A 25,552-nucleotide genomic window follows, 5' to 3' on the forward strand; every position below is an offset into this window, starting at 1 on the left:
CCTCTCTGATGTCCATGTGTTCTATCAACCTCTTTTTCTTGTGTCTAACTCATCTCTAAAAACACTGTCTGCTCTCACCCTTCCTGTTCTTTTCAAAAGCTTCTCTGTTCAACTCAAAACTGAGTTTCTAGTGCGAAAGGTCAAATCAATTCCTAGAAATAGACTACTTTGAAAAAAGGTATTTTGCAACAAGTGCAGTAATTGTGACAAAACAGTTCAGGAAGTATCAGTAATGCTTTTCCCCTGATGCTGTAAACAATGTGATCTGGACTTCACAGATGTTCTTGATTCAAGGAGATTCCAACTGTATTTTGTTTGCCATTTTCATCAGACTTTTGGTTTTGATTATTTAACTTCTTAAAACATTGGCAAAATGAACTGAAAATCCCAAAGAACATCAGTATGATGAACCGACCTGAAAACTAAAGGATGGAAAAGTCTTGCCACTTATTCAGACTTCATCTATCATAATTATACCCAACTTTTCGACTTACGCCTGCATTCTCAAACTGTCAGTGGCTGCTTTTTAAAAAATATAATACAACACTTTTCATTTATTGGATCTCTGCTTCATATAAGATGTGCAGGACAGACGCTGCCACTGGGATGTTAACATTTAATATCCCAGTGTGCAATCGGCTGGTGTTACAGTTGCAAATAACATAAACTTAGTGTTGAGCATGACTGAGATCAAATGCTCGTGTTCATGAGTGCAGCTCTCATTTTTGAGAACTTTGAACTGACGATGATGTTTTTAATATGGAGAATGAAAAGGTAACGCCCTCCATTTGGGTGTGAACGAAAGATTTACATTGTGTACATTGTGCAAACTTTGGATATTATACGGAGAAAGAGCCACAGCATTTTCTCTCAATGCATGCACTCAGTGTCTGCTGAGTATCTGTGTGCATGCACAGGGAGCAGAGATACAGTTCTTCTTAGTGAGGACCGATATTGGCAGTTTAAGCCTACACTTCTTCTCTTTGCTTTAGAATTCACTATGCCGACTTCAGGACATTAACTGAAGGCTTAAGCTCAACCTGTAAAAAAAGACAAATTGAATTTATTTTTATTTTATTGGCTGTTGATGTTGTCATGTGTATAATCAGTTGTTACTTGAGGTTACTTTTAGATAGTATTGCGTCTGTTGGATAAGTTGGACACAAAAAAGTCACCAAGGACAAAACTTTTGTCTCCATTAATTTATTTTTGTGTCTTTGATTGAAGTGTTGATAGATTCATGTGTATTGTGCCTTTAAAGAAACAAAACACCCAGATAAACAATTTTAAATTATTTTGATTATGTATAAATCGACTTAGCTTATATATCACTCTGAAACTAATGTTTCTGTTATGGGAGATGACCCTGATTATAAGAAATTTAGTCTTAATATTTATCAAGAAAACATTGTGATGCTTTAAAACAGGCAAGATATGTGGCAGCTCTTAAAATCTCTAGGAAAAACAAGCCAATAAGAAAGTTTGAGGTTTGTTTGATGTGTGCATTCTTTCTCCATGGTTTTTGGTCACATCCTGGTGACTTAAATTAGTGCTCAGTAATAAAAACTTCAAGTAGCCCTGATCTAAGCATAGCCTTTTGCACAAACACCCAGAGTTAAGCATATTCTTTATCTCTTCAGAGAGCTGAGTCACCCTGATTCCGTGGTGACTCAACCCAACCTGAACTCTTAACCACTCTAACCAAGTCCACAGCTTTTATCTCAAACAGCAAGCTAAGCCTCCACAATGTGACTGTGAGGCAGCTTTTCGTTAGCACAGCGAGGAACACAGACACACACTCACCCAGGGGATGCTATAGGCCACAGTGTTTAGATTCTGTAAAACACGAGTGGTTTCTGTGTCAGACGGCCGATAAACTCAGACCAGCCGTCTTCTGAGCTCTGCAGGGAGGCTGCAGATGGCACATATATGTGTGTTTGTTGTATTTAGAGTTGAAAACGCACTATGATGCCACCTGCTTTTACACAGTTGATCCTGTTCTTTTCACACTTCCTAAAGTTCTTTTCAACCTAAAATAGCCTCTCGCTAACTGACTCACACATTTGAGTGATTCCTGTCTTTCCTTCATAAATCTCATTTTGCTTCTCTGCTCACATAAGCTAAAAAGTGTTACCAGAAATGTTTTCACAAATAAATAATGTAATGTAAAAACTATTACCTCCTTAATGTGAAAACCCAGTGATTTTTGTAAGGTTGTGAGATTTAGTAGACATTTTTGGAATCTAACTGTCACAATAGTTTAATGTTTAAGTAATGGGGATAAAACCATATTTAATGTAATTTAGAAGCATAAGCATTTCAGTTGGTAATTATTTTTTTCAAACAAATGATGCACTGTAGCTTTTTATCAAATACTGAAGACAACAGAGACTCATCATAACTAATGTTTAATATTTGATTTGTATGTATGTGATTTTAAACAATTTTATTTTAGGAACAATACTTATATTCACAAGGGAGCAATTAATGTTGCCATGGTTGCTTCTCTGATTTTGTGGTTATAAAATAACTTCACCAAATATTTATACAGAAACAAAAAATGTTGTTAGCTCTTGCGAAGTCATAGAGAAGGAAGTTTAAAAAAACAATTGGAAATAGATCTTCACTTATTGTTTCAGTTTAAAGCGAAGCGTAGGAAGCGTACAGGATGTAGAGACATTTTAAACCACTTATTCAGCACTGTTAACCGTTCTTTACGAAAAAAAACAAGAAGGAAATAAAAATATCACAACTGGAAATAAATGATCACTCATTCTTGCTTACAAACTCATACAGCTGCTCTATATAGCAGCTAGCTACTGCGTATAATAAGCTAGAAAATTTGCATCTTAGCTGTATAAACCACAACTTTAAATGTTCAGGGATTATTTATAATTGTTTACCGAAGTTTTCATTTATTCCTGTCGACACACAAGCTCTTCTGTTAGCTCTTTATTGCAGTTAGTTGCTACAAGTAGTTAGAAAAATGGCAGTTGTGAGATTGTTCATAATTAAATCCTTATAATTAATTATAAGAGAGGGGCAGAAAAAAGGTAATAGAAGACAAAGAATATCCTCCTTTTGTTTGTGTTTATATGCAAGCTCTACATTAGCTCTACAGCACATCTAGGTACCAAAATAACTTAGAATATTAGCAGGTTAAAACTTTTAAGAGGTATTGCTTAAAAAGATGTGGGATTGTTAGAAATAATTCTTTTGGTGCGGTGGATTGTGCCGTGCGGGAGGGTGGGTGGCCGGCATCCTGGGGCTCCCCCGGGGTTTGGGTATGGGCTTGGCGGGGTGCCCGGTCCTTAGCGTGCTGTGGTGGCCTTCCTCCAATGTTTCCTTCTGTGGCTCTTGCCCCTGGCCGGGCGCAAGGCTACGGTTGTCGGTTAGGTGGTGGGGCAGCGGAGCATGTCTTGTGCCCGCACTGGGGCGACTGATGAGATGTGCTTGGCCCGGAGCGGTTGGCCTGCCCAGCTCGGTTACCCAGCTGGTGCATGTTTCCCTCTCACGGACTGATGGGCTGGGTGGGCTTGGCGGTGTGCTGCTCTTCTGACTGTTGTGTCTGGGGGGGGGGGGATCAGGGCAGCGGGCTAGGGGGTGGTGTGGGGGACTACAGCGTGTGGGGTGAGGGGTTGTGTCCTCTTTCTTGGATGTGAGGTCACCAGCATCTGGATCGGCTGAGTGGCGATGGTAGAGCTGAGCTGGTTAATGTTTCTACCTGGGCTTTCGTTTCAGTGGCAGTGATGTGGTGTGTCTATGTGGATGCAGGGGCGGGGTAGGGGAAGCTGGCCTCGAATGCATGCCGCTGGCTGGGGACCTTTTGCCGGGGGAATTTGTCCCGTCTTGGTGTGGGTCGGGGGCTCTGTTGTGAGCTCGATGCTCGACAGTGTCTGCCCTGTTGCCCCTGTGGGCAGGAGCTGGGACAGCAATGCGTGGGAGGCACGCTGTGTGGTGGGGGTGGGACACGGTGGGGGTGCTTGGAGCAGGGCTCTGTGTGGAGCTTGCGCTACGTGGGTGTTGCTTCGTCGGGCTTTTGGGGATTAAGCTCTCCTGTGGGAGTGTCCCCATGTGCTGTGGAGGGGGGGGGGGGGGGGGGTGATTCATGGCATTTGGGTTCGGGGGCAGGTGTTCGATATTTCGATATTTGTGTCCTGGTTTGGGGTGGCCCAGTGGGGAGATTCATGTTGGGTTTATTGGGGGTGGAGGGCTCATGGGGTTGGGATCAGAACTCATTGGGGGTTGGGACTATTTTATTCTGTGGCGGCTCTGGTTGGCGGGCTTGTTTGGACCATGTAGCCCTCTTTTGTACATTGCCCCCTCCCCAGATGAGGAAGGGGGTGGTTGGAGACTGGGGTCGGGGCGGGGGGTCGGGGTTCAGGCAGGGGTTGCTCAGGTTCAGGCACGAGACCGGGCTAGCCCTGATCAGGTTCAGATGCTAGGGCGGTCTGCCTGTCTCCACCCCCGGAAAGAAGGGGACCACCTCCTGGGTCCGGGGGCTGGTTGTCCCTATTGGGTATCGGCACCTGGACCTGGGAGTATAGAGTATGTATGGGGAGTGTGAGTGAGTGTATGACGTCCATTGCTGTTTGTTGTTAAGTGCGTGGGTGTGAGCGTTTTTATGTGTACGCATGAGGGTGGGAACGTGTGATTGTGTGTGCCTGTTTTTTGTGTCAGGTTGGGTCTTGGGCTGCTCCCTCTCCTGGATCAGTTTAGGCCCCCATCGAATGTTGGGCCTATTCCCTCCCCGCCACACTACCTGCCGGTGGTTGGTATCTCTGCCTGCCGGTGTACTTGTGGTTCTCGGTATCCGGGGCTGGGCGCTTTGGTGTGTGCTGGCTCACTCCTGGTGGCTGCTTGCCGGGGCACTGGATCCCTGGGTTCGGTCCAGCCTCTGCTTGGGGAGTGATCTGTCCCGGGATCTCGGGTCTCTGGGTCCATGGCTGGATCTGCTTGGGTGTAGACGGCTGCCAGCGGGGCCTGTGGGCTTGTCGCTGCAGCTCCCTGGGGCTTCTGCACTGTGGCTGCTGGGTGGTTCCCCTGGGATTCTCCCCTGCTCCTCTCTGGAGGGGTTTAGTCCTGGTGGTGGTTCTCCTGGGGTTCCTGCGCCCCAGAGGGGCCTTTGGATGTCTGTGGCTTGGATCTCCTCCGTATCTGTCCCGGGTCCAGGGGGGCGGGTCTGTGGGTCCTCACACTCATTATTGCATATTTTTAAGGAGAAACCTTGTATGCACATTCGCGCTCACACTCAGACCCACAGGTGTTTAGATTCAGGTGTTAACAGATATACAAATGTTCTATATTCAGCCGCATTTACCACTAAATATATCTTCCATTCATAAGTATCGTGCACCTTTAGGTAAAAAGGCTGGTAATACGAACATTTCTGCAGGTGTAGAAGCAAGCAGGGTGTTATCCTGTATTCTCTTTATCCTTCTTTCTTTCCTCCATTCTATTCTCCTTCTCTCCCTTTTCCTTTTTGCCCCCCTTTCTCTCTTTGTGCTTCTTTTTTGTCCTTTCCATTTCTGTCTCCGTGTCTGTAACAATTGAAATAATCCCATAGCAGTTTCTAATAAAGTTTATTTTTATGAATATCAAGCAGAGCTTTAAAGCGTTAACTGTAATGCTGCACTTGTGAAAGTAAATCTGTTGAGCTTTTTCTTGGCACTCAGACAACAATTCTGAATGCTTCTCTGCCGGACAGGACATGGAAAAAACAAAAAAAAGAAGTAGCTCTTTTTGCTTAACAGAACATGAGAGATATTAAAGCACACAGCAAAATCCAAATCCAATCCACTCCTGTGTATATATTAGCTAGTGTTAACATGGTAACATACATGTCTAACTGGTACAGGAAATTTGAAAAGTAGCACTTTTCTGAAGCTTTGCCTAAGATGTAGCGTTGTTCTTGGTTCTCTTTTTATTTAATAAAAATAAAGGTGGATAGCAGAAGCTGAATCTTCAGTTGTTCATGTTTACAAGCAAGCTAATATTAGCACCATAGCACAGCTTGTTGGTAGAGAAAAATAAAACATTTGCAGCCTAAAACTTTTACTAGTCATTGCTTCAGAGGTTGTTTTTGATTATTTACCAACATAAATAAATATTACATATCTAAACCAAGTTTCTCCTTTAAAAGAGATATTGTTTTAAAAAATTTGGGACTGTTTATGACCCATTTAGAGATTAGTCCCATATGGAAACAGTTAAGGAAAATAGTTATTTTAGGAACTTTGTTTAATTACATTGCTTTAATATCGGCAAATTACAGCTACCCAGTGGCAATTGCTCTAAGACTGCAAGGGAAGCTCAGCTTCCCCTAAAATGTCAAAAAAATAAGTGATGAAATATATACTGTTGTGTGTTCATGTCATTGACTAAATATGCGCTACAACGCGCTCAACTTTTGTTCAGAATAGGCTTCTTATCACTGGTAACGACGCAGCTTTCCTCTCACTCATTCCCGCAGCTTCACAGTGCTTTAAACAGTGAGTTCAATAGCGAAGCAAAAATGCTGGGCTTTGTCCCGTCCATCGGACGCTCAGCGTCTCTGGGGGTCAATGGGGCAGTGGGCTGGCCTCGGCTGGCCCGGACACTTAGCTTCTGCATGATGATTGGATGATCTGTCTGAGGCTGAATCCCTTTTTGATTGACAGTGAAATGAGCGAATCAGCGATCTTGAAATTGAGCTTCTCCTACTTGAAAGACCAGCATTCGCCACTGCAGCTACCACAATAAAGGTTTCCACACCAATGAGTCATTTCATCCCACGTTCATTAAATGGAAAGGATAGTCTTTATTGTGTAAAATATTAGTGCACGTTTTGCCTACAGCTCCAAGATTGGTTTTATTCTCAGTTTTGTTTTAAACCAAACTTCAATTGTTTTTAATGGATAATCTTTAGTCAGATTTGATCAAAATCAATAAATTTTTAAATAGTTATCACATGCAATATTTTCCAATTATGCATTAAAACATGACTTGCTCTTTTTCCCAGCACTTGGACCTAAACATATTTGTTTACAGGCATAAAATTACAAGACTTTCAGTGAAAAGTGACAGACAAGATAGCAGCTGTAGGTGCTACACTCACTACTTACTTTTAGCACAACATGTCTAATCTTTTCAAAACATTTGGATTTAAAACATGGACTTTGCTCTTTGCTTCATGCAAAATCTCATTTCTCTTGCTTAAAGCTAAAACCCCTTGCTGATACATATGAAACTGAGATTAATTAACCTTAAAACACAATTTAACACCCATTGTCATTTTACAAAACACAAATAATCTTCAACTGTATTTCACAATTAACCAGAAACCCAGGTTTTTAAAGTACCTTCAGGAATTGCCCTTTTTGTTAGATGTGCAAGAGTATGTGCAAAGAGCCAAAAAGTGCTGCTTCATTCACAATCATACAGCTTAGAGGGCAAAGCTAAATAAAATGAGCAAGGAATGCCAGATTGGCCCAAACTATTTGCACATTTTTCCCTTTTAAATTTTATACTCCATTTAAAAATACAACAGTATTGTAAAAACTGTAAGAACAAAGCATTCAGAAATTGAAGAATATGTTTTTCTATAAAGCAACCCTTGTTTTGGCCACATGTATCAAAGACAACCAGCTACAAACAAATAAACTAGGCCAAGCAGCAAGAGCCAGAATGTCCTCATCCTTCACCTTATAAAGAGCCATGGCAGCAAAATCCTGCCGGGAAATTAAAACTAAGGCAAAAAAGAGGAGAAATTTGTTCTCATTTAAGGAGTCTTAATCCGACAGATGAGGAGACAGGAACGCAGCTTCCACCCCCTGCTTTCTCAGACTGTTCGGGGACCTTGAAGGCTGAAATGAGATTTGGCGCAAGCTCGCTGGTGTTAAATGTGGAAAAGCAGAAAATAGTAGAAACGTTTGTCAGTTTATGATTGCTAAATTTCTTCTTCTTGTATAGAAAATGTAAGACAATTTAACCATTTTAATAGAATGTACCATATCCCGGCTCTGTCTGGGTAACTCAACACTTAGGAAAACACAGAACACTGTCCCCATGTCTGAATCCTAAGCAAGTTAAAACGTCACAGTGTGTACTTGAGAGATTTGAGAAGAAAATGGCGCTTTGTCAACAGACACTCAATCTACACCTGTCCTAAATCAGCTAGAGCCACAGCAATAAACACAATGTCACTTCCAATGCACTGTGACACGCGGGAATCTTCGACGACAGTCACAAGCAGGCTTAAAGTTATGCAACTTATTCCCTAAGATTCCTAACATTTGCCTTTAATTATCCCACTGTGTTCAGGACCAAACTTTGAAACTCCAGCAGGGATTGTTTAAATGTGGCTGTGAGGAAGATTAGGTGACAGACAGACATAGAGGACGGTTTGGAGGCTGAGGAACGAGAGAAAAATGTTACAGAGTGAAGCCACCCGCCGGTGTTTGGACTTAATGACGAACATTTGAAAAATAAACCTAGTTATATGGAAATGAGATCATGTGAGGAATTAAACTTTCAATCATAAAGACATAAACACCCAAATTATTCTTGTTTTCTTTCAGGATTCCCACTTCTGGAGCGCCACGCTAACAATTTACCATCTTAATTGACACGCTGGGAACAGATTTTACAGGACTGGTGTATGATTGATTTAGGTTTATGAAACCTATATCCTCACGAGTACCAGATGGAACATAAGATATTCCCCTTATGGTAAAAATCTGTACACAGCATTTCTCAAAATAAAGACGTTAATTACAAGCTCAGATATTCTGGTATGGTATTTGAACAAAGAGTCTACCTTCTATTATCAGTTATCCTTATATGAACCATAGAAAGCACCAGCACAGAAGACCAGAGCAAATGAGCATCTAGTGTCTCTCCTCAGCACTCACAAAGACTGATATATTCAATTCCCTAAAGCAAGCTGACTTCAATTCTCTGACTCATAATTAACTGGAGCTCAAGACACAACAAACTGGAAGGTTAGTGAAAAAAGTTTCAATGGCACAAAATACAACAGAGCACAAGAGTAATCAAAGCTAGATAGGTGAAAAGAGCTTGATGAAACACAGATGTCCCCCAAAAATTAGGAGCAGTTTTCAGCCGCTTGTGTACAGGATGGTGTTTTTACACTGACGATCTATTTCTAAAGACCGTAGTTGAGGGCCAGAATGTAGACAGGTGAGTAAATTAAGAGCTTTGCATTTTGGCTCAGCTCTTTCTTCACCATGACAGACCTGAGCATCTCCCACATTACTTTAGACAAGGCCCCAACCTATCTATCCAGCTCCCATTCATAACTACATTTGCTTTTCAACAGGTCTCCAAAGTATTTTGAACTCCTCCACTCTATTCAGAGATCTAGAAGTAGCAATTTACCTTGTTTTGATTGAAAGCCTTGGCTCTATACATCCTAAGTGCTGACTTACTTTCCAGCTGTAAGCTGCTCAATTGCTTCCTGAGGGCCATAGCTTGGAATTACCAGCAGAACCACATCACCTGCAAAAGCGAAGATGAGAACCTGAGATTCCCAATTTAGGAACCCTCCACAGCTATTATTTGAGATCCTGTCCATGAACAGTAGAAATAGAATTGGTGACACGAGGCAGACCTGGTACAGTCCAGCCTGAATGGGGACAAAGCTCAACAACTGCAGAGAATGCAAGGCCAGCTCTTGCTTTGGGGATACAAGGACTAGATAGCCTTAAAAGCAACCTGAATTCCCTTGAAGTTACATGGACACTAAAGTCCACTGGAAGCCTGTAAATGGCACCCCTTTCAGAACAACCTCCAAAGTCTTAGAAGGCTGGGTAGCATATGCTGTTTGGTGATCAGACAACAGTCAGAATCCCTCTTGGAAATCAAACCCATAAAGAGGCAACAATCTCCCTCAATGAGGCAATCAGCTGGGGGCCTATCAGTGTCCCTGCACCTTCACAGTGCCACACTGGGTAACTCTGGAGAAGAGGAGAGTCCAACTCCAACTCCTCTCCAGGAGTGTGGTGGAAGTCCAACAATATCTAGCTGGTAATGTTTAATCTAGCACAGCAGCAGTGGCTACTTTCCTGCCACTGAAGTGACATTTCAGGTCGTAAAAGCCAGTAACCAGAGCACCCAAGCCCTCGCCTGCAATGTGGCTGACACAGGAACCGCCCCCAAGGTTCCCCAGGTGATGGGCCAGGGTAGAGGGGGGTTCTTGACACTTTTTCAGGCGGATCCTGGCTGAGTCCTAGGAGCCAAGGCTCTACCACAGGTACTCGCCAGTGAAAATCCCCAACAGGTTTGGCTCCAGGTAGATGCCCTAGACTCCCTATTCCAGTTAACATTTTGCCGTTGGGGAAACATTTGGAATTCTAAATCCAACTTGGAATCCACTTGCTGATAGATAAATATAATTAACAAAAACCTTTTAATTAATGTAAGAACAAGAGATAAAGTAGCTGCTATGTCACTGGTTGCTAAGGTGTTTCAGCAGACAAACATGTACACAAATGTATGCCTTAACTTAACAGTTATTATGCAAAAAGTATTAGCCAGGCTGACCAAGTGCTTGAGGAGAAAGCTGCAGAACTTTCTGTTGGCTACACATCAAATGTCAGTCTGTGGTGTTCCATATAGGAGTTAAGACGGGTTAAAGACACTCTGCAATTCTAGTATGGCTAGAACACTTCAGAGCTGAAATATAATGGCAGTGATTGGAGTTTGCATGTACACTTTGTGGACTCTGGAAGCGTTTAATTGGAAATATTAAGTCCTCTAGCAGTGGGAGACACCCTGGGTGATAGCAGACAAAAATAGCCTACGTTTCAGTTTTGTATAAACTTTTTCCGGTGAATTTTGTAGTTGCTCTACAATGCATCAATAGAAAAAAGCCGTAACACATTCTCAGCCAAGCAACACTTTTTGATGTGTTTTGCATGGGTTTTCCCCAACTCTGTGGGAGGAAAAGCAAACTAAAAATCATGGCTGAAATGGAAAAACAAGAAGAAATTTGCCGTATAGTAATAAATGCTTTAGTGCTTTTCCATTGGCACCCTCAATGAAAGCCCCAATGCCACTCAAAGATGTGGGTCACCAGACACCAGAGTATATTTAGGCATTTGTGCTTACATTTCTTTTTTTATTTCTGTTTGTGTCTCCCACATATTTATCTGTTTCATCTTTCCACTAGATCCATCTGCATATATGGCCTCTAGAACTGGAGGTCAGTCCATGGCCTTTCTTACCCAGACAGACACAAAACATTCTTTCACAAGCCCAGCAAGAGAAAGACTTTATTGTCCATCCCTGGCTACTGAACCACCACTTCTCTGCTCCACTGCAGGCAGGCTTTCCTGTCACACACATTTAAGAAAGAACAGAGCCTCCCAGGCAGCTCATCCTCCCAGAAGGATGTCAGGACACAGTTTGACCTGCTGATTGACCTCCAACCTCCGTATCCTGACAGTGACCTCCCATTGGCTTGCCATCTTGTTTTCATAGAGGAAATTAAATGGGACTCAGATCACACTGAGTGAAGTTCAGTCACCCTCACTTCTATCTTTTCAACCTCTTTTAATCTGAGCAGATTTGTGCGAATGTCAGGATGCAGAGTCATACATAGACAGAGAGCATTACCAGACCTTTTCTCTTTGTTCAGTCCCTGCCAAGATATTTTGAACCCCTGTTTTTTTAGGTCAATTAAAAAGTATTTTCCAGGTGTCTCTGGTAATGAAACTAGATTTTTTTGGACTAAGCAGTTAGGATTGTAAGCACGACTGTACTCACTTGAACAGACATGCAGTAACTAGGCTCTTTATTAATTACACATGTTCAATCATGTGTTGCAAATCAGCCAGTCACATGGCAACAGCTTTAAGGCATCCAGACGTAGTGAAAACCACTTGCTGAAGCTCATACAGAGCATCAAAGGGGATTTAGTTGATTTTGAATGTGTCATTGCTGTTGGTTTCAAAAGCACAGCAATCCTTTGGGTCTACATAAAATGGTCAGTTTTATTCAAATATCCATACTTTGTGGATGTCAAAGACCAGAGGGAAATGGGCAGACCAGTTTGAGACAATAAAAAGACAAAAGTAGCTTAAGTAACCACTCATTTCAAACTCAGATATGTTTCTTAACACCTAAAATCTTAAAGCAGATGGAACACAGCAGCAGAACACCACTCCTGTAAGCTCAGAACAGGAAACTGCGGCTACGGCTCCCACAGACTCACCAACATTAGATTAGGTCTTCCATTCTACCTTGTATAAACTGTTCAGGCTGGTTGTGGTAGTCTAATGGTGTGGGACATGTTTTCATTTTACATGATGTCCCAATTTCATTGTAAGTACTGATTGAACATGTCCCATCCCTTCATGACCACAGTGTGCTCATCTTCTGATGGCTACTTCCAGCAGGATAATCTGACATGTCACAAAGCTTAAATCATCTCAAACTGGTTTCTTGAATTTGCAGAGGAATTCTCAATCCAATAGAGAACCTTTGTGACTACGTTAAATTGGAGATTCACACCATGGATGTGCAGCTGGCACATCAGGAGAACTTAAGATGCTGACATGATCATGTCAATATGAAACAAAACCTTGGAGGACAGTTTCAGTCACTTTACTGATTCAATGCAACAAAAACAGTTCTGAAGGTAAAAGGAGGTAACGTTCTACCAAACTTTACCAGATAAAGCAGCCGGAGAGTTTATGTCTCTTTTTGTGTTAGCTTTTGCCAGGCTAAACAAGCAATGGGTTGCATAAATACCAACCTAACGTCAGGTCAGCCAAGATGAGAACCTGAGATTCCCATACAAGGAACCTACCACAACTATGCTTGGGATTCTGTCGTTAAACAGCAGACACATGACTGGTGACAAGCGGCAAACCTGGTCTACAGGTCTACAAGGAGACCTTCATTTTGGGGTATGTGTCCAGAACGTTGTGATTACAACAGAGTTCGAGTAAAATTGATCTCAGAGCGGCGAGAAGATGGAGTGCTGTACTCCTCAGAGACTGACAGTAGAATAAATAATACCATTTAAGTGCAGTTTTTCTCTGGACTGACTAAAGGAGATAATTCAGAGGAAATACATTCAGGCTTTAATACCATAAAATACTCTGAAACAGTCTCCTGTGTGGTCCAAAATCACCTACTGTTACCAACATCTGCAAATCAGTTCCAGAATGAGCTTTATCATTGCTGCAAAGTCCAGCTGTTTGTCCTGACATAAGTCCCTTTGTCATAGATGGGGGTGGGGAGCACTTTGGAGACATCTGCACTGTATCAGCGATCGATGCTGTAAATCCTGGTATTGCTGCTGTGTGACGTTGCTGAATGGGTTTCCCAGCAAATTCTGTCCCCTTGCAAAACTCTCTCCTCGTTAATCTGCTCGTTAAGAATCTTATCTGCTCTCTGTAAAATTTTGTGTAGTTTGTTGCGTCTAGGAAACCACATTAGGCCCAAATTCACTCTCAGGAAAAAGGGGTATTGTGTACAGTATGTGTGATTTCATTTCTCAGTTGTGGTTATGTGTGAGCTATTATTTGGGGTTTGCCTTTGCACAGTAAGAGTGCATTAGTTTTCCCAGATGTGCAAGTGGATTCGCACAGTTTTTTAAACATAATTGTTTGAAAAGCATTCTAAACAATATTCACTTACATAGCAGAAACAAAGACAGGAGTTACAGTTTGCTCTTCCTCCCATTGAACAAATATTTGCAGCTGAAAGACCAGAGACAGCTGGTGAAAGTCTTTCTGTGTGCCAGCATTTTCCCACTGTTCTTTCTCTAATCTGGAGAATAAATGGTTGCAATTCATAATGACGTCTGCTCCTAAACTCAATTTTAGTTTCAAATCCGGAAACTAACTCCAGATAATCTGTACACAAGTTCTTAAAAAACTGCTACATCAAGGATAAAGAATGGTGGGTTGGCATTATTTAACGTATAGTACTGTGCAACAATTTTAATGATATCAATATGGCAGCAAAATCAGGAACATAGCTCACAGGCCAGTTTTTTTAAAGGGGTGATGAATCATTTGAAAAGGTTGGAGTATATCAGGACCATCACAAAATGTGGTTTACATACATGCATGTACGTGATGAACAAAACAATGCAATTCTGTCAAAATGTTGTCAATATAAAATTAATAGAAATTGTTAGATTTTCTGTGACCTTTTTCGCCAAGAACAAAAATGCCCAGATAGTGATCTAATAGTCTCAAATCCAACATGTTTTGTCTATGTTTCAAACATTATAAAAAAGCTAAGAATTAGTTTAACTCCCTCCAATAATAGTCAAAGGCAGAGAATGTTTGTTAGCATAAAGTTAATCTTCAGCAGTAAAAGGAACTTGTTGATTTATTAAATTCTTTCCTTCTGTTCAAAACTACTTCAGTTAATTCCCTTGAAATCTTGGAACATTATCTAACATATATATTCTATTATGTAATTTTATGATATTTATTATTTGATTAAAAGTTTGCAAACATGTAGTGAACTTGCATTCTAGTTTGCTGCTCAAGGCTCGGAGGGATTGGTAAAAGAAATGAAAAACATCTGATTTGCTGTTTTTAAAATACTGTTTAAATTAAGCCTCTAGTTTTAATTGAAGAAGCTAGATGATTTAGTAAACCATAGATTTATTTTTTAGCCTTTAGCTGTTTTTTTTTTTTATTATATATTCTTGCTTCTGAATCTCAAATGTTGAAAGAAATGCAAAATCCTCATAATTTCAACACTGTTCAGGTTCCTTAAAGAATTTCACTTCAAACTCATTTTCAGCCCAAGTTTGCAGCTCGCCACATAAACTGATAAATTCACAAGCCAGCAGCAACAGCTATGAGACAAAAGTGGTGACATTTAACTGAAGACTTTTTTTTATTTTTTCTTGAAATAAAGCACAGTAGAACGAAGACAGTTTATTGACTTATTATTGTGGCTTTTAACTGTGGATGCTTTGGTCAAAACATTCAATAAACGATGCCTTGTTTTCTCTTATATCAAAAAAATAAAATATGCTGCCATGAATGGTATGACTATATGCAAATACTAGTTATATGAATGCTGTGGCTGCCCAGTCATTACTCTCCTTGTATCTTTTGTCAGACAGAACAAGAACTTGGGCTGCACAAAGTCTAAAGTTCACCATCATTTGTCAAACTCAGCAGAGGAAGGGAGCATATGGTGAACCGACAAAAAAGACAGATGAAAACAGGACAAGTGCACATGGAGTTCAGAGTGAGAACAGACCGAGATGAGGGACAGAGTAAAGAAAAGTGTCAGAAAAGCCTGAGGGAGCAGAAGCAGGAGAAACAGTGAGAGCACTGTCCCAGAGGTCAGGATTAGACTGACCATAATAAACCTAAGAGTGCTTAAAGCCTTCTTTCTTTCTCAGCTAGCAAGGGTTGCTCTGATCTCCCTCTCTTTACCACTTACTTGTTTGCTTCGCTCTATGCATCCGACTGCTTGATGTTTCATTTAGAGATACGATAAATGTTTTCTTCCCATCCATTGTTTCCCTGCCCCATTTATTACCTTTTTGTAACCACAAAGGATTAAAAGACAAACAAGATTTCAGTCTTAAAGACGACCATGAAACAGAGCTCATCCAGCATTTTGTCCATCAGTTCCTTTATTCATACTGTATAACATGCCTTTGGTATCATGCAAAGATAGTTATCCTTCCAATCCTTGACCCATCTGTTCAATAAACTCATCAATAGTCTTAAATTATGCCATTACTTAATTAGTTTGTTAACTACACCACCTTCCCATCCATTCATCCGTCAGCTGTTGAAATCCATCATTAGAAATCAATTTTATGTTTCTCTCTACTGCTGTGTTAATCATTTTGCCAGTTGTCCGATCTTTCCATTCAAACTGAGTTTTAAAATCTCTGCCATTTTTCACTCATCTGTTGCTGATCAGTTTGTCCATGCTTCCACCTTCCTTTCCTCACACTCTGTTTAAAATGATATGTTTAATCAGTTTAATCAAGCAAAAATCAAGAATTTAGTTTATTCCTCTCTCTAGTCATATATTTATCAACTATAACCAACAAGTTTGTTTCCAAATCAGTCATATATTCATTTATCCTGTCAAGATTCCATCTGGGATACATATTTTACAGCCCAAAACTTAATTTCTCCCACATCTCCCGGAGGAATACATTGTTGTTCGGTGTAGCCATTGGTCCAAATGTTTTCTTCTAAGGTCAGTTTTTTCACTCATCCTGCCTTTATTCAATCAGTCCTTACATCAAATTTCAGTCTTTACATTTTTTGGACTGGCTTCCATTTGGACACTTAATCCTATCATTCGAAGACCCATCAGCCACCCATCTATGGATTTATTAATCTAATTTTATCATCCATCCATCATTTTTCATTCATTTATCCACTCAGTCAGCGGTTTATTTAATAACAATCACTCTGCTGCCAATCTATCCATTAACAACTGGCAGTCTACAGTGAACATCTTTAGATGAATCCATCCTTGTTTTAGCCATTGTTTTTCATACGTCAACGTATTAAATGTAGTAATGCACAAAAACAAATCTTGTAAATTAACAGATAAAATACCAAGACTGACTCTGAACCTTCACGAAACATCACAGATATGTACACAAATACCATCATGGCCGGTTTTCCAGTTCATGTGATGCTTCCTGGCTGTAAGACATGGATCTTGTGACTTTGTCTCAGCTTGAGGCAAACATTTTTAACTACTCTTGGAGCCTAGACAGTAAGGAATGACTGGGCTTCCATTACGCTCTGAAATAACCTACAGCATCTCAACATTAGTGTAGACTCCATTGTTCTGTTGGATGAGGAGTTTTATGTCTTTCAAATCCCAAGAAGATTAAATATCAGATGACGTGTTTGAAGGGAATTCACCTTGAGTACAGAATAAAAGCTTGAATTGACGTCACACAATGATCAATAAAATTTGTGTATAATACTACAGTAATGGTACTGATGACAAGGAGGTGGAATTAGTTGATTCTGCCTTCACAATTACCTCTTGGTGCATCATTATGAATCAGAATCTGCAGAGTGTGCAGACTCTAGCTGTGTGCACACCAAGCATACTGTAAGTGACAAAAACTTTAAGCTGCCAGTAAGTCTGTGCACGAGTGAGTGTTGTGTAAGTGCGAGCTGCAGACAGAGCCAGTACAGCCTCGTGTAGGAGGAAAACAGTTCAGCCAACTCCTAAAGAGATGTCCCAAAATTATCCGGGCCGCCGACGCATGTTCCTTATCCGTGCCTCGGCTTGGATTTTTCCCGGTCTCTGCAGTTACTCAGTTTGTCAACTATTTCCTTCGCGGATGTGAACAAGACTCATTCTGGTGTCGCTCCAGGTTCAAGGCGGAGACAACAGAGCTCGGAGCGCCCGAAGACGAGTAAAATGTCGCCTAGTGTAGGATTATGATGACTTTGTGAAACATGGACACATTTATTAAAACATATCAGAAATGTATTGTCATGAAAATGTGATTATATTTCTTATCTTTTGTTTTCTCCTTGCTGCCTTAACTTTGATGGACGATCTCATTTCAGTACCGAACTCTGAACAAGGTTCAACCTCTATCAAACACACTTTAAAAAACACCTAAAATGAATTTTTGTTTAACTTTTATTATTTAAAATGTTGTAATAATGGGGGATAATTTGAAACTCCAGGCTTCAAGGCTGCCCAGGATTAATACCCAGAGGGTTCAGCCATTATTTGTGGATGCTGATACTAAAGTATAACAAGCCAGGCTCCTGGATTCTCCTAACAGTTACGGTAACCATGTTTTGTTATTCAGCTGATGGTATTTGAACCACAACAACGTCCAAGCAGAGTGTAGAAGAAACAAACACTAATCATTTAACTGTGGAAATGATTGTAGAAAGCCGTGTCAACAACACCATTAAACAAAATGAAAGCTAGGCTGGAACATTGCTTTAGTTCTTCAAATAAAACAAATAAACAACTCTGGTCTAACATGATCACTGCTGATTTAAGATGACTGGTCATAATTCTGCTCGTTCCCTCTAATTAAGACAAAGTTTTATCCTCAGAGCTACTGGCAGGAACAAAATAAAAACATTTTGAGTGCGAAAAGTAGGTATTTATAAAAATTCTTTGCAATTTTTAAATAATTTAAAGAGGGGAAACTGTTCAATCATTGTTTTTTGCAGCTTTTGCAACAACTTCTGCACAGCAGCGTAAAGCCAAACTAATGGAGCAGCTCTATGCTTTAAGTTCAGCTGAGTGGTCTGAGGCTCATGTTGTACCATCCGTTAGTAAAACACAGTCAGCCTATCTGATATGAGCTCAGAAAATCTTGAAGTGGGACTGCTGTCTCACCTAAAGACTTAAGGTCTCCCTTGGCGAGTACATTTCCAACATTTGACTCGTTCTCAAAAACAACATCACTCCTGCCAAGTCCAAGACTTATGAGCTATGTTCGATCATCATCCAACACAAACTAACACGACAAATTATGAGACCAATCGGGCAGAGTGGAGGCCCTCGAGGCAACAGCCAAATGACTTGTTGAGATGGCTGCTGGGTGGTCAGGCTGTTTGATTCCCGCAAGTTTAAAGTGGAAATGTTGTCACCTTTGGCTGTGGGAAAAAGAATCAGGTTTGTAAAGACGAGGTCAACTTTATCAAAATTTTTAAATATCAACAAAAAACATCTTCTGAAGCCATTTATTAGCTAATTATCTTATTTTATGAAGCAATAATATTTTATTTTCGCAGATTAACGTAAAATGAACAATAAAACCTTGCTGATGCCAAGCACGGTCCAAACTCTTATCTCTGGGAATTATTACATTTCATTAGTTACTTAACCACTAATATATCACAATTATACAGCTCCCAGGGTTATCCCAAAAATAAACCTGTTTCAGAAGCCTCTTTCCAACATGTTTGGCTGCAACCTGGACAGAAGACATGCAATCCAGTAAAGGACACATGATACCCTCAATCTGTCCAGAAAACTAATGGTTTATTAGTCCCTTGGTGCCGAAATGCGATCCGACAGATTAGGAAGGAGCCCCCACCCCAACCCTTACATCTGTGAGGCAGAGCTGGACAGCAAGCAGAGATTTACACCAGAGTAGTTTATGGAGCTTTTAAAAAGGACAAAGGAGTTTCCATAAAAAACACATGGGCCATGTTGGAGGGATGAGCACAACAAGAGTTCCCATGTCAGTAAAGGAAGTAAGAGGAATATGTGTGACTGCACTTTCACTCTGCAGCTCTTTATGTGGATTTTCAACAGCATTCAATACTGATCACATTATATTCAAAAAAGCCTGACTATCATCAAAAAGCAACAATTATACATCTGACAAACCTCAGTTTTTCACCTCAGAAAATTAAACATTGGGACCTCTTACAATACCTAATGGTGTTCCTCAAGGATGTATCCTTAGCCCCCCAATTTATTCCCCATTTTTACAAATGCAGTCAAATTATACGTATTTATATACTGATGACAGTCATTTACATAATGTAGCTTTCTTTTTTTGCTGTTTAATTACTGCAGAACTCTGTATTGAAAATGAAACTGGTTTTGAGTTAAAAGATGTCATCTAAAACATTAAGCTTTAAGGCAAGTGCATATAAATACATTTGCAGCCTGTAAATAATACAATAGATATGGGTGGAAGAGATGGAAGGGGGTTTAAGATGTCCTGTGCATAACAGATGTGCACCTCAGTAAACTCAAGCCTCATAATCTTTCCATTAGTTTTATTGTTTCAATGTAATGTCTGCCATCTATATACAGTGACGGTAAAAATAAATCAGGTTTGGTTTATAGGAGGAGGAGCTTTTGGCAGTTTGCTGCTCTGGAACATTGGGAAGAGATCAGCAATGACCTTAGCAAAGCAAGTGTTGCTAACCATCAATGTTGGAAGAGTTTTAAGGCCACATGAAGTCTTTATTCTACAGAAAGACTATTCCCTGAAGCTCAGACTTGACTAACTCATTCAATCCCTAGAATGAACAACCCACCAAATTTGCCCTCATGCTCGTGGAAATTCCAAGACGACCAAGAGCTCCTTCTCAGTCTCCGGTGGCCTCAATTAGCATGTCAAAATGTTAAATGTCCATGACGGTACATCCAAAAAACTATTAACAAGTATAACTTCCTTGAAAGTTTATTGAGAAGAAAGCATCTTCTTTATAAAAAGAATATAACAGCATGACGTAGGTTTATTTAAATGAACAAAAAAAAACTTCTTGAACAATGTCCTTTGGATAGATGAAACCATTGTGGAGATGTTTGGCTATTATGTACAGTAGCATGTTCCAACCAAACACCTCATACCAACTGTCAAGCATGGAGGTGAAAGAGTGATGATGCTTGGGCTTGTTTTAGTGCCACTGGAGGACCTAGAAACCTTGCAGTCATTCAGTCAACCATGAACTTCTCTTTATACCAAACTATTGTGGAGTCATATGTGAAGCTATCTGCTGGATATCTTAAGCTTTGCCCAAACTGGTCAAACACACGATAAGGGAGTATTTTATAAACATGTCTGGGGTAAATTCCCCCACAGTGATGTGAGAGACCAATAAATTGAGATAGAGAATGACTAATTCAACTTATTGCAACTAGAAGTGTTTCTATAACTTAATAAATATTGGCAATGTGGAATCTGTTGTGTTGACATGTGAGGATAGATAGAAGTCATTGTAAAAGTTGGTAAAGGAAAGGTGATAAAACCCAAACAATTTATGAGGGTGTACATCGTTTTCACCATGACTACAGAAAGAGTCACTTAATATAAATACCAGCACATAATGCAACCAACAGGCTGTTTTCAACAAATACAAGCTCATGTCTTCCCTATTTTTGTACTTTGCATGCATTTTTGGGGATTGTTAGGTACATCTCAAAGAATTAGAATATTACATAAGATCAATAAAAAATAAATTTTCAAAGGAAAGGTCAGGCTTCTGAAAAGTATGTTCATTTCTATGCACTTAATATTTGGTTGTTACTGCACATGCTGTTTTTTATGCAAATGCTATTACAGGCAAATACATCAATTTTTATTGCATGCTTTTGCATTTTACATACAAAATGGATACTGTGTCTACTTTAAAAATACAGTTAAATCCCTCTGGTTACTTTTAAGTTTAGATGTGTTTTCCCTCCTGTATTGTTTTATTGGTTTTGTAATGAATTAACCTATAGTACGTATGTTTTTTCCTTTAAACATTTGCTACATTTCTAATCATTGTGTGAATGCTGAAGGCATGGTTTATAAAATGTTAGAGAGAAGAAAGAAATACTCCAAGTTCAAAGTTATAATCAATATCTGCATATGTTGTTTGAGCAATGATCCTAAAAGCAGAACATCTTTAACTCCTTAAATCTTTGACATTTCATTCACAAACTACCCAAAATTTCTCATTTTATTATGCCTGTTTAAGCATAAACCAATAAAAATATTTAATGCTTTATCAATGGAAATTATGCAGCATGTTATCTGAAAAATAAATTTAGCACCCACGCTATGAGTCAACATCCTCAAACACAAAGTCCAAAGCAGATGAAAAACATGTTTTCAGTTCCTGCAGCGAGGAAACTGAACTCCATCAATCAAAGCTGCTGCAAACAGCTTTTTTTTTTTTTTACTGTTGAGTTTACCACCATATCTGAACCTTCTTTCTTATCAAGTATGAATTACCCGTCAAACTCCATTTCCCCTGATATCACCTTCTCCCTGGAACATCTCATCCACCTCCCTGAGACCAGACCTCTTCACCAACAGAGGGCAGAGTTTGCCTCTGTATCCAGGCAGGATTGAAGGGTGAGAGACAGGAGAAAAAGAGAGGGAGGGTTTGGAAATGGAGAAAGTAATCTCAGGGAAAGGAGAGAGCGGGAGTCTTACTTGCAGTCTCTGTCCTCCAGATCAAAATGCGGGTTGAAGTTGATCAAGATTTTCTGACCGGCTTCAGGGGCGGTTATCACCCACACGCAGAGCTGGGAGGGCGGGTAGGCGCTGGGGTAACCCGGGGAAGTCAGGTAGTCCGCCGCATGGATCACTATGTTTCCCCCGCATTTATCTGCGCAACAAAGGAAGGCAGAAAGTGATTAAAAAGGAGAAAAACTGCACTTCATTTCTGATTAATTGAGCTGAATTGAGTCACCTTAATTAAGAATCTATCGCTATTTACGGATAATGAATTTCCCAAAAAACACAATGGAGGCAGTGACCCAGGGTGCCCATCTGTCAAAGGGCGGCATGAGTCCTGAATGACTTTTCTATTGCGTTTTTACATGTTCAGTCAATTAGTAGTGTGTGCCTCCTGTAAATACCGTGTATTTACACTAAAGGAAGCATCTCATCCCCAGTTTCTAAGTTAGAAGTTACTAAATAAAGGACTGTTTCAATGTTTTCAAAGACTCAGTACTGCATTTGATCAAATTCAGTTAAAAATCTGGAAGGAAACTGAAGCAAATTATTCTACCACGGAGAAATAATCTGAGATTTAACAGTGCTTTTTTTTTTTTTAAACTGAGAGAAGCAGAACAACTGCAAAATAAAGACTAATCAGACCTGGAGTTGTTTTACATTGATTACTGATTTGTGACATCTCTAGTTCTGAAGAAGAGCTGAAAAAAGCGGTAGATTGCAGGGGCACACATTCATGCAATGTGCTTGTTAAATATTTCCTGCTAATGAATCCATATTTCTTCCCTCCTCCGTTTTTTTCATCTGCCATTACAGTTTTTCCAACTCTCTTTTCGACCTTTAGCATCTTGGACACAACCATCTGTGTCAGGCGTGAGGATCTCCTGCAGCGAGACTCCATCTGACTGAATATATTATTGGCATGCAAGTAAAAAGGCACAGGAGGGGTCGCCCAGTGCGCCTTTCTTCCAAGAAGTGCCACTGAACGGAGGTATAACATGTGCTCCAACTTTACAGCGGACTATTTTAGAAAAACGTGCGACACAAAGTGAGGCTGAGTCGCATCCGCGCCATAAGGTGTGATCGCGCTCTTCAAGGTGAGGTGTCTCACCGTGCAGGAAAACAGGCAGCATGAATAAATTTAATTTTCTCTGTGAATGGTTTATGAAATTGCTTGTTGCCTGGAGATCATGCTTCAGTGGAAAAGCGTGCAACAGCTTAAAAACGAGTCTTAGGAACAGAAGACTAATATGTTTAAATCTCCTCAACAGGAGAGAAAATATTAAAATGTATTTGTACTTGTTGTACATTTGAATTATCAGTTGGCGATTAAGATAACATTCTCAAATTCTGGTATTTTCTTGCAATACTCACTTTGATTAATCTTGCATTTATTATTATTTCATAATGTGTTAAAAAAATAAAAATGATGCAAATCGATTCTGATCCAACGGCAGCCTGCAGATGCACCCCCCTAAAGCCAGGCGAGAGCTAACAAAAAACCGGGTCAATAATAAGCCGGAGCGCCTGCTCTAATGTCAACCTACCAGTCTGAGTTAATGGAGACACCGAGATGATTTGGGTGAAAAGGAACAATAGAAATCCACAACGCATCCTTATTATATGGCACCACACAGATAATATGATTAACCAAAAATAAAAGGAGAAAAGACCAAAGAAGAGAAACGTCCAGCGAGAGAAGAAAGACCAGAGATTCTCTTAGAGTAAGATATCTGGTGGTTGTGGAGTCCCCAGCATCCTGCGTTTCACAGGGAGCAACTTGGCATCTCCTAGAAGAAAATAATTCCAAACGTAAAAAAAACAAAAAAACAAAAGAGGAGAAAAATCCAATGGGCAAAAGTGGCACCTCTGCGCTCCCGTTTCCCCTTTTAAAATTCTGACCTCACCAGGAAAAATCACATGCTTCCAAGAGGGAAGTAAAATAAAACACAAGAACAAAACCACTGTTCAGTCAGGGAAAAAATCGGATCTCTCCTGGTCTCCAATCCGTGTGATTTGAGTTCAGCTCTCTCTCTGCTCGCAGCTGAGCTGTCAGAAACACAAAGTCGGGTCGTCAGGAGCCCGAAACGCTGGAATTTCCACTCCCCCAAAATTCCTGCTCCGAGACGCCGCTGAGCGCAACCAACAACAAGCGACCGTTGCAGAGGAGGGCTGGAGCTGACTGACACCGGTGCGCCCTCTGTGCGCTCCGGACGCGTGAGTGCGTGAGTGTGGGGCTGGAAGAGGAGGAAGAGGAGGAGGATTTTTCACGCAAACTCATGATGGCTTGCGGCTCAGTGACACAATATGATGTGGACAGTGTCGGCGAGAAAGATCGAGCCAGATGAATTTGTTCCCTATAGAGGACACAGGTCTGTTGTCATGATGATCAAATTAAACGCTGATTTACTTCCTTTGAGTTCTGAAATGTCACCAAAATCCTCCAGTTTAAAGTTATTCTAAAAGAACTTTAAAACATTTTATTTTTTTTAAATAAACCTACCATGAGTCCAAATGACCAGACTGTAATGGTTTTGCGCAGATCCGCATTTAAATAGCTTTGTATGTGTAATATTTACAGGTCCTTCTTATAAATTTAGAATTAAAATCTGAATTTATTTCATCTACTAACTTTACTAAGTGAAATACATCATATAGATTAATTACAGACATACCAATGTTTTAAAGCCTATATTTCTGTTAATGATTTTCAACTTACAGCTAATAACATTAGATTACATCAGATCAATAAAAAATATTTTTAATACAGAGCTGATGCCTGCTTAAAGGTTATTTTCAAATTATACATTTAATCTGATAAAGCATATTTCAATTTACTGAGATGAACCTGTATGCAGTAAGTTACAAATGTACTCAATCCCCTTTGAGTTTTTGTCATGTTGCAGCCACAAATTCTATGTTTAAATAGAAATATATGTACTAGACCCCCAGAAAGACACCTTCATGAGGACCACACAATCGAGGCACGTGATGTTGCCCGGTATGGAGGAGCCGGGGTCCCACCCTGGAGCCAGGCTTGGGGTTGGGACTCGTCAGAGAGTGCCTGGTGTCCGGGTTGCTCCTCACAGGATCCGGCCAGGCCAGGCCCGAACAAGAGACGTGAGGCCATCCCCCAGTGGGCTCACCACCTTCAGGGGGAACCATGGGGGACCGGTGCAAAGATGATTGGGATGCGGACGAAGGTGGAGACCTCGGTGGCCCGATCCCCGGATACTTAGGCTGGCTCTAGGGATGTGGAATGTCACCTCGCTGGAGGGGAAGGAGCCTGAGCTTGTGTGGGAGGTCGAGAGATATCGACGAGAAATAGTCGGTTTCACCTCCACGTACAGCGTGGACTCTGGAACTCATCTCCTTGAGAGAGGCTGGACTCTCTTCTAATCTAGAGTGGCCCGCGGGAAGAGGCGGCAAGCTGAGGTGGATTTGCTTGTTTCCCCCCAGCTCATCTGTTGTCGTGTCGTGTCAGCTGTTGTCGTGTCTTCGGACCCTCGGCCGCACCCCCGAACCCGGTTGGGGACACCGACAGTAAAGGATGATGTCAAGCTGAAGAAGGAGTCCTATCAGCTGTGGTTGGTTTGTGGGACTCCTGAGGTGGCTGACGGGTACAGTGAGGAC

At 40.7% G+C, this 25,552-nt stretch overlaps 1 protein-coding gene across 1 annotated transcript in view; it reads right to left on the minus strand.

Annotated features, from left to right (window-relative positions):
• LOC124869856 (neuropilin-1a-like) overlaps positions 1 to 24,270 on the minus strand; it is an 84,908-nt gene extending 60,638 nt beyond the window's left edge. Inside the window, exons 1-2 of the mRNA XM_047368020.1 lie at positions 23,467 to 24,270; positions 21,896 to 22,070 (exon numbers count right to left, since the gene is read on the minus strand). Of these exons, the coding sequence (XP_047223976.1) occupies positions 21,896 to 22,070; positions 23,467 to 23,533 (242 nt within the window). The 5' untranslated portion in view covers positions 23,534 to 24,270. The remainder of the gene's footprint in view (positions 1 to 21,895; positions 22,071 to 23,466) is intronic.
• Positions 24,271 to 25,552: the final 1,282 nt, after the last annotated feature.

The sequence above is a fragment of the Girardinichthys multiradiatus genome, chromosome 6 (assembly GCF_021462225.1).
Source record: "Girardinichthys multiradiatus isolate DD_20200921_A chromosome 6, DD_fGirMul_XY1, whole genome shotgun sequence".
Classification (NCBI taxonomy): domain Eukaryota; kingdom Metazoa; phylum Chordata; class Actinopteri; order Cyprinodontiformes; family Goodeidae; genus Girardinichthys; species Girardinichthys multiradiatus.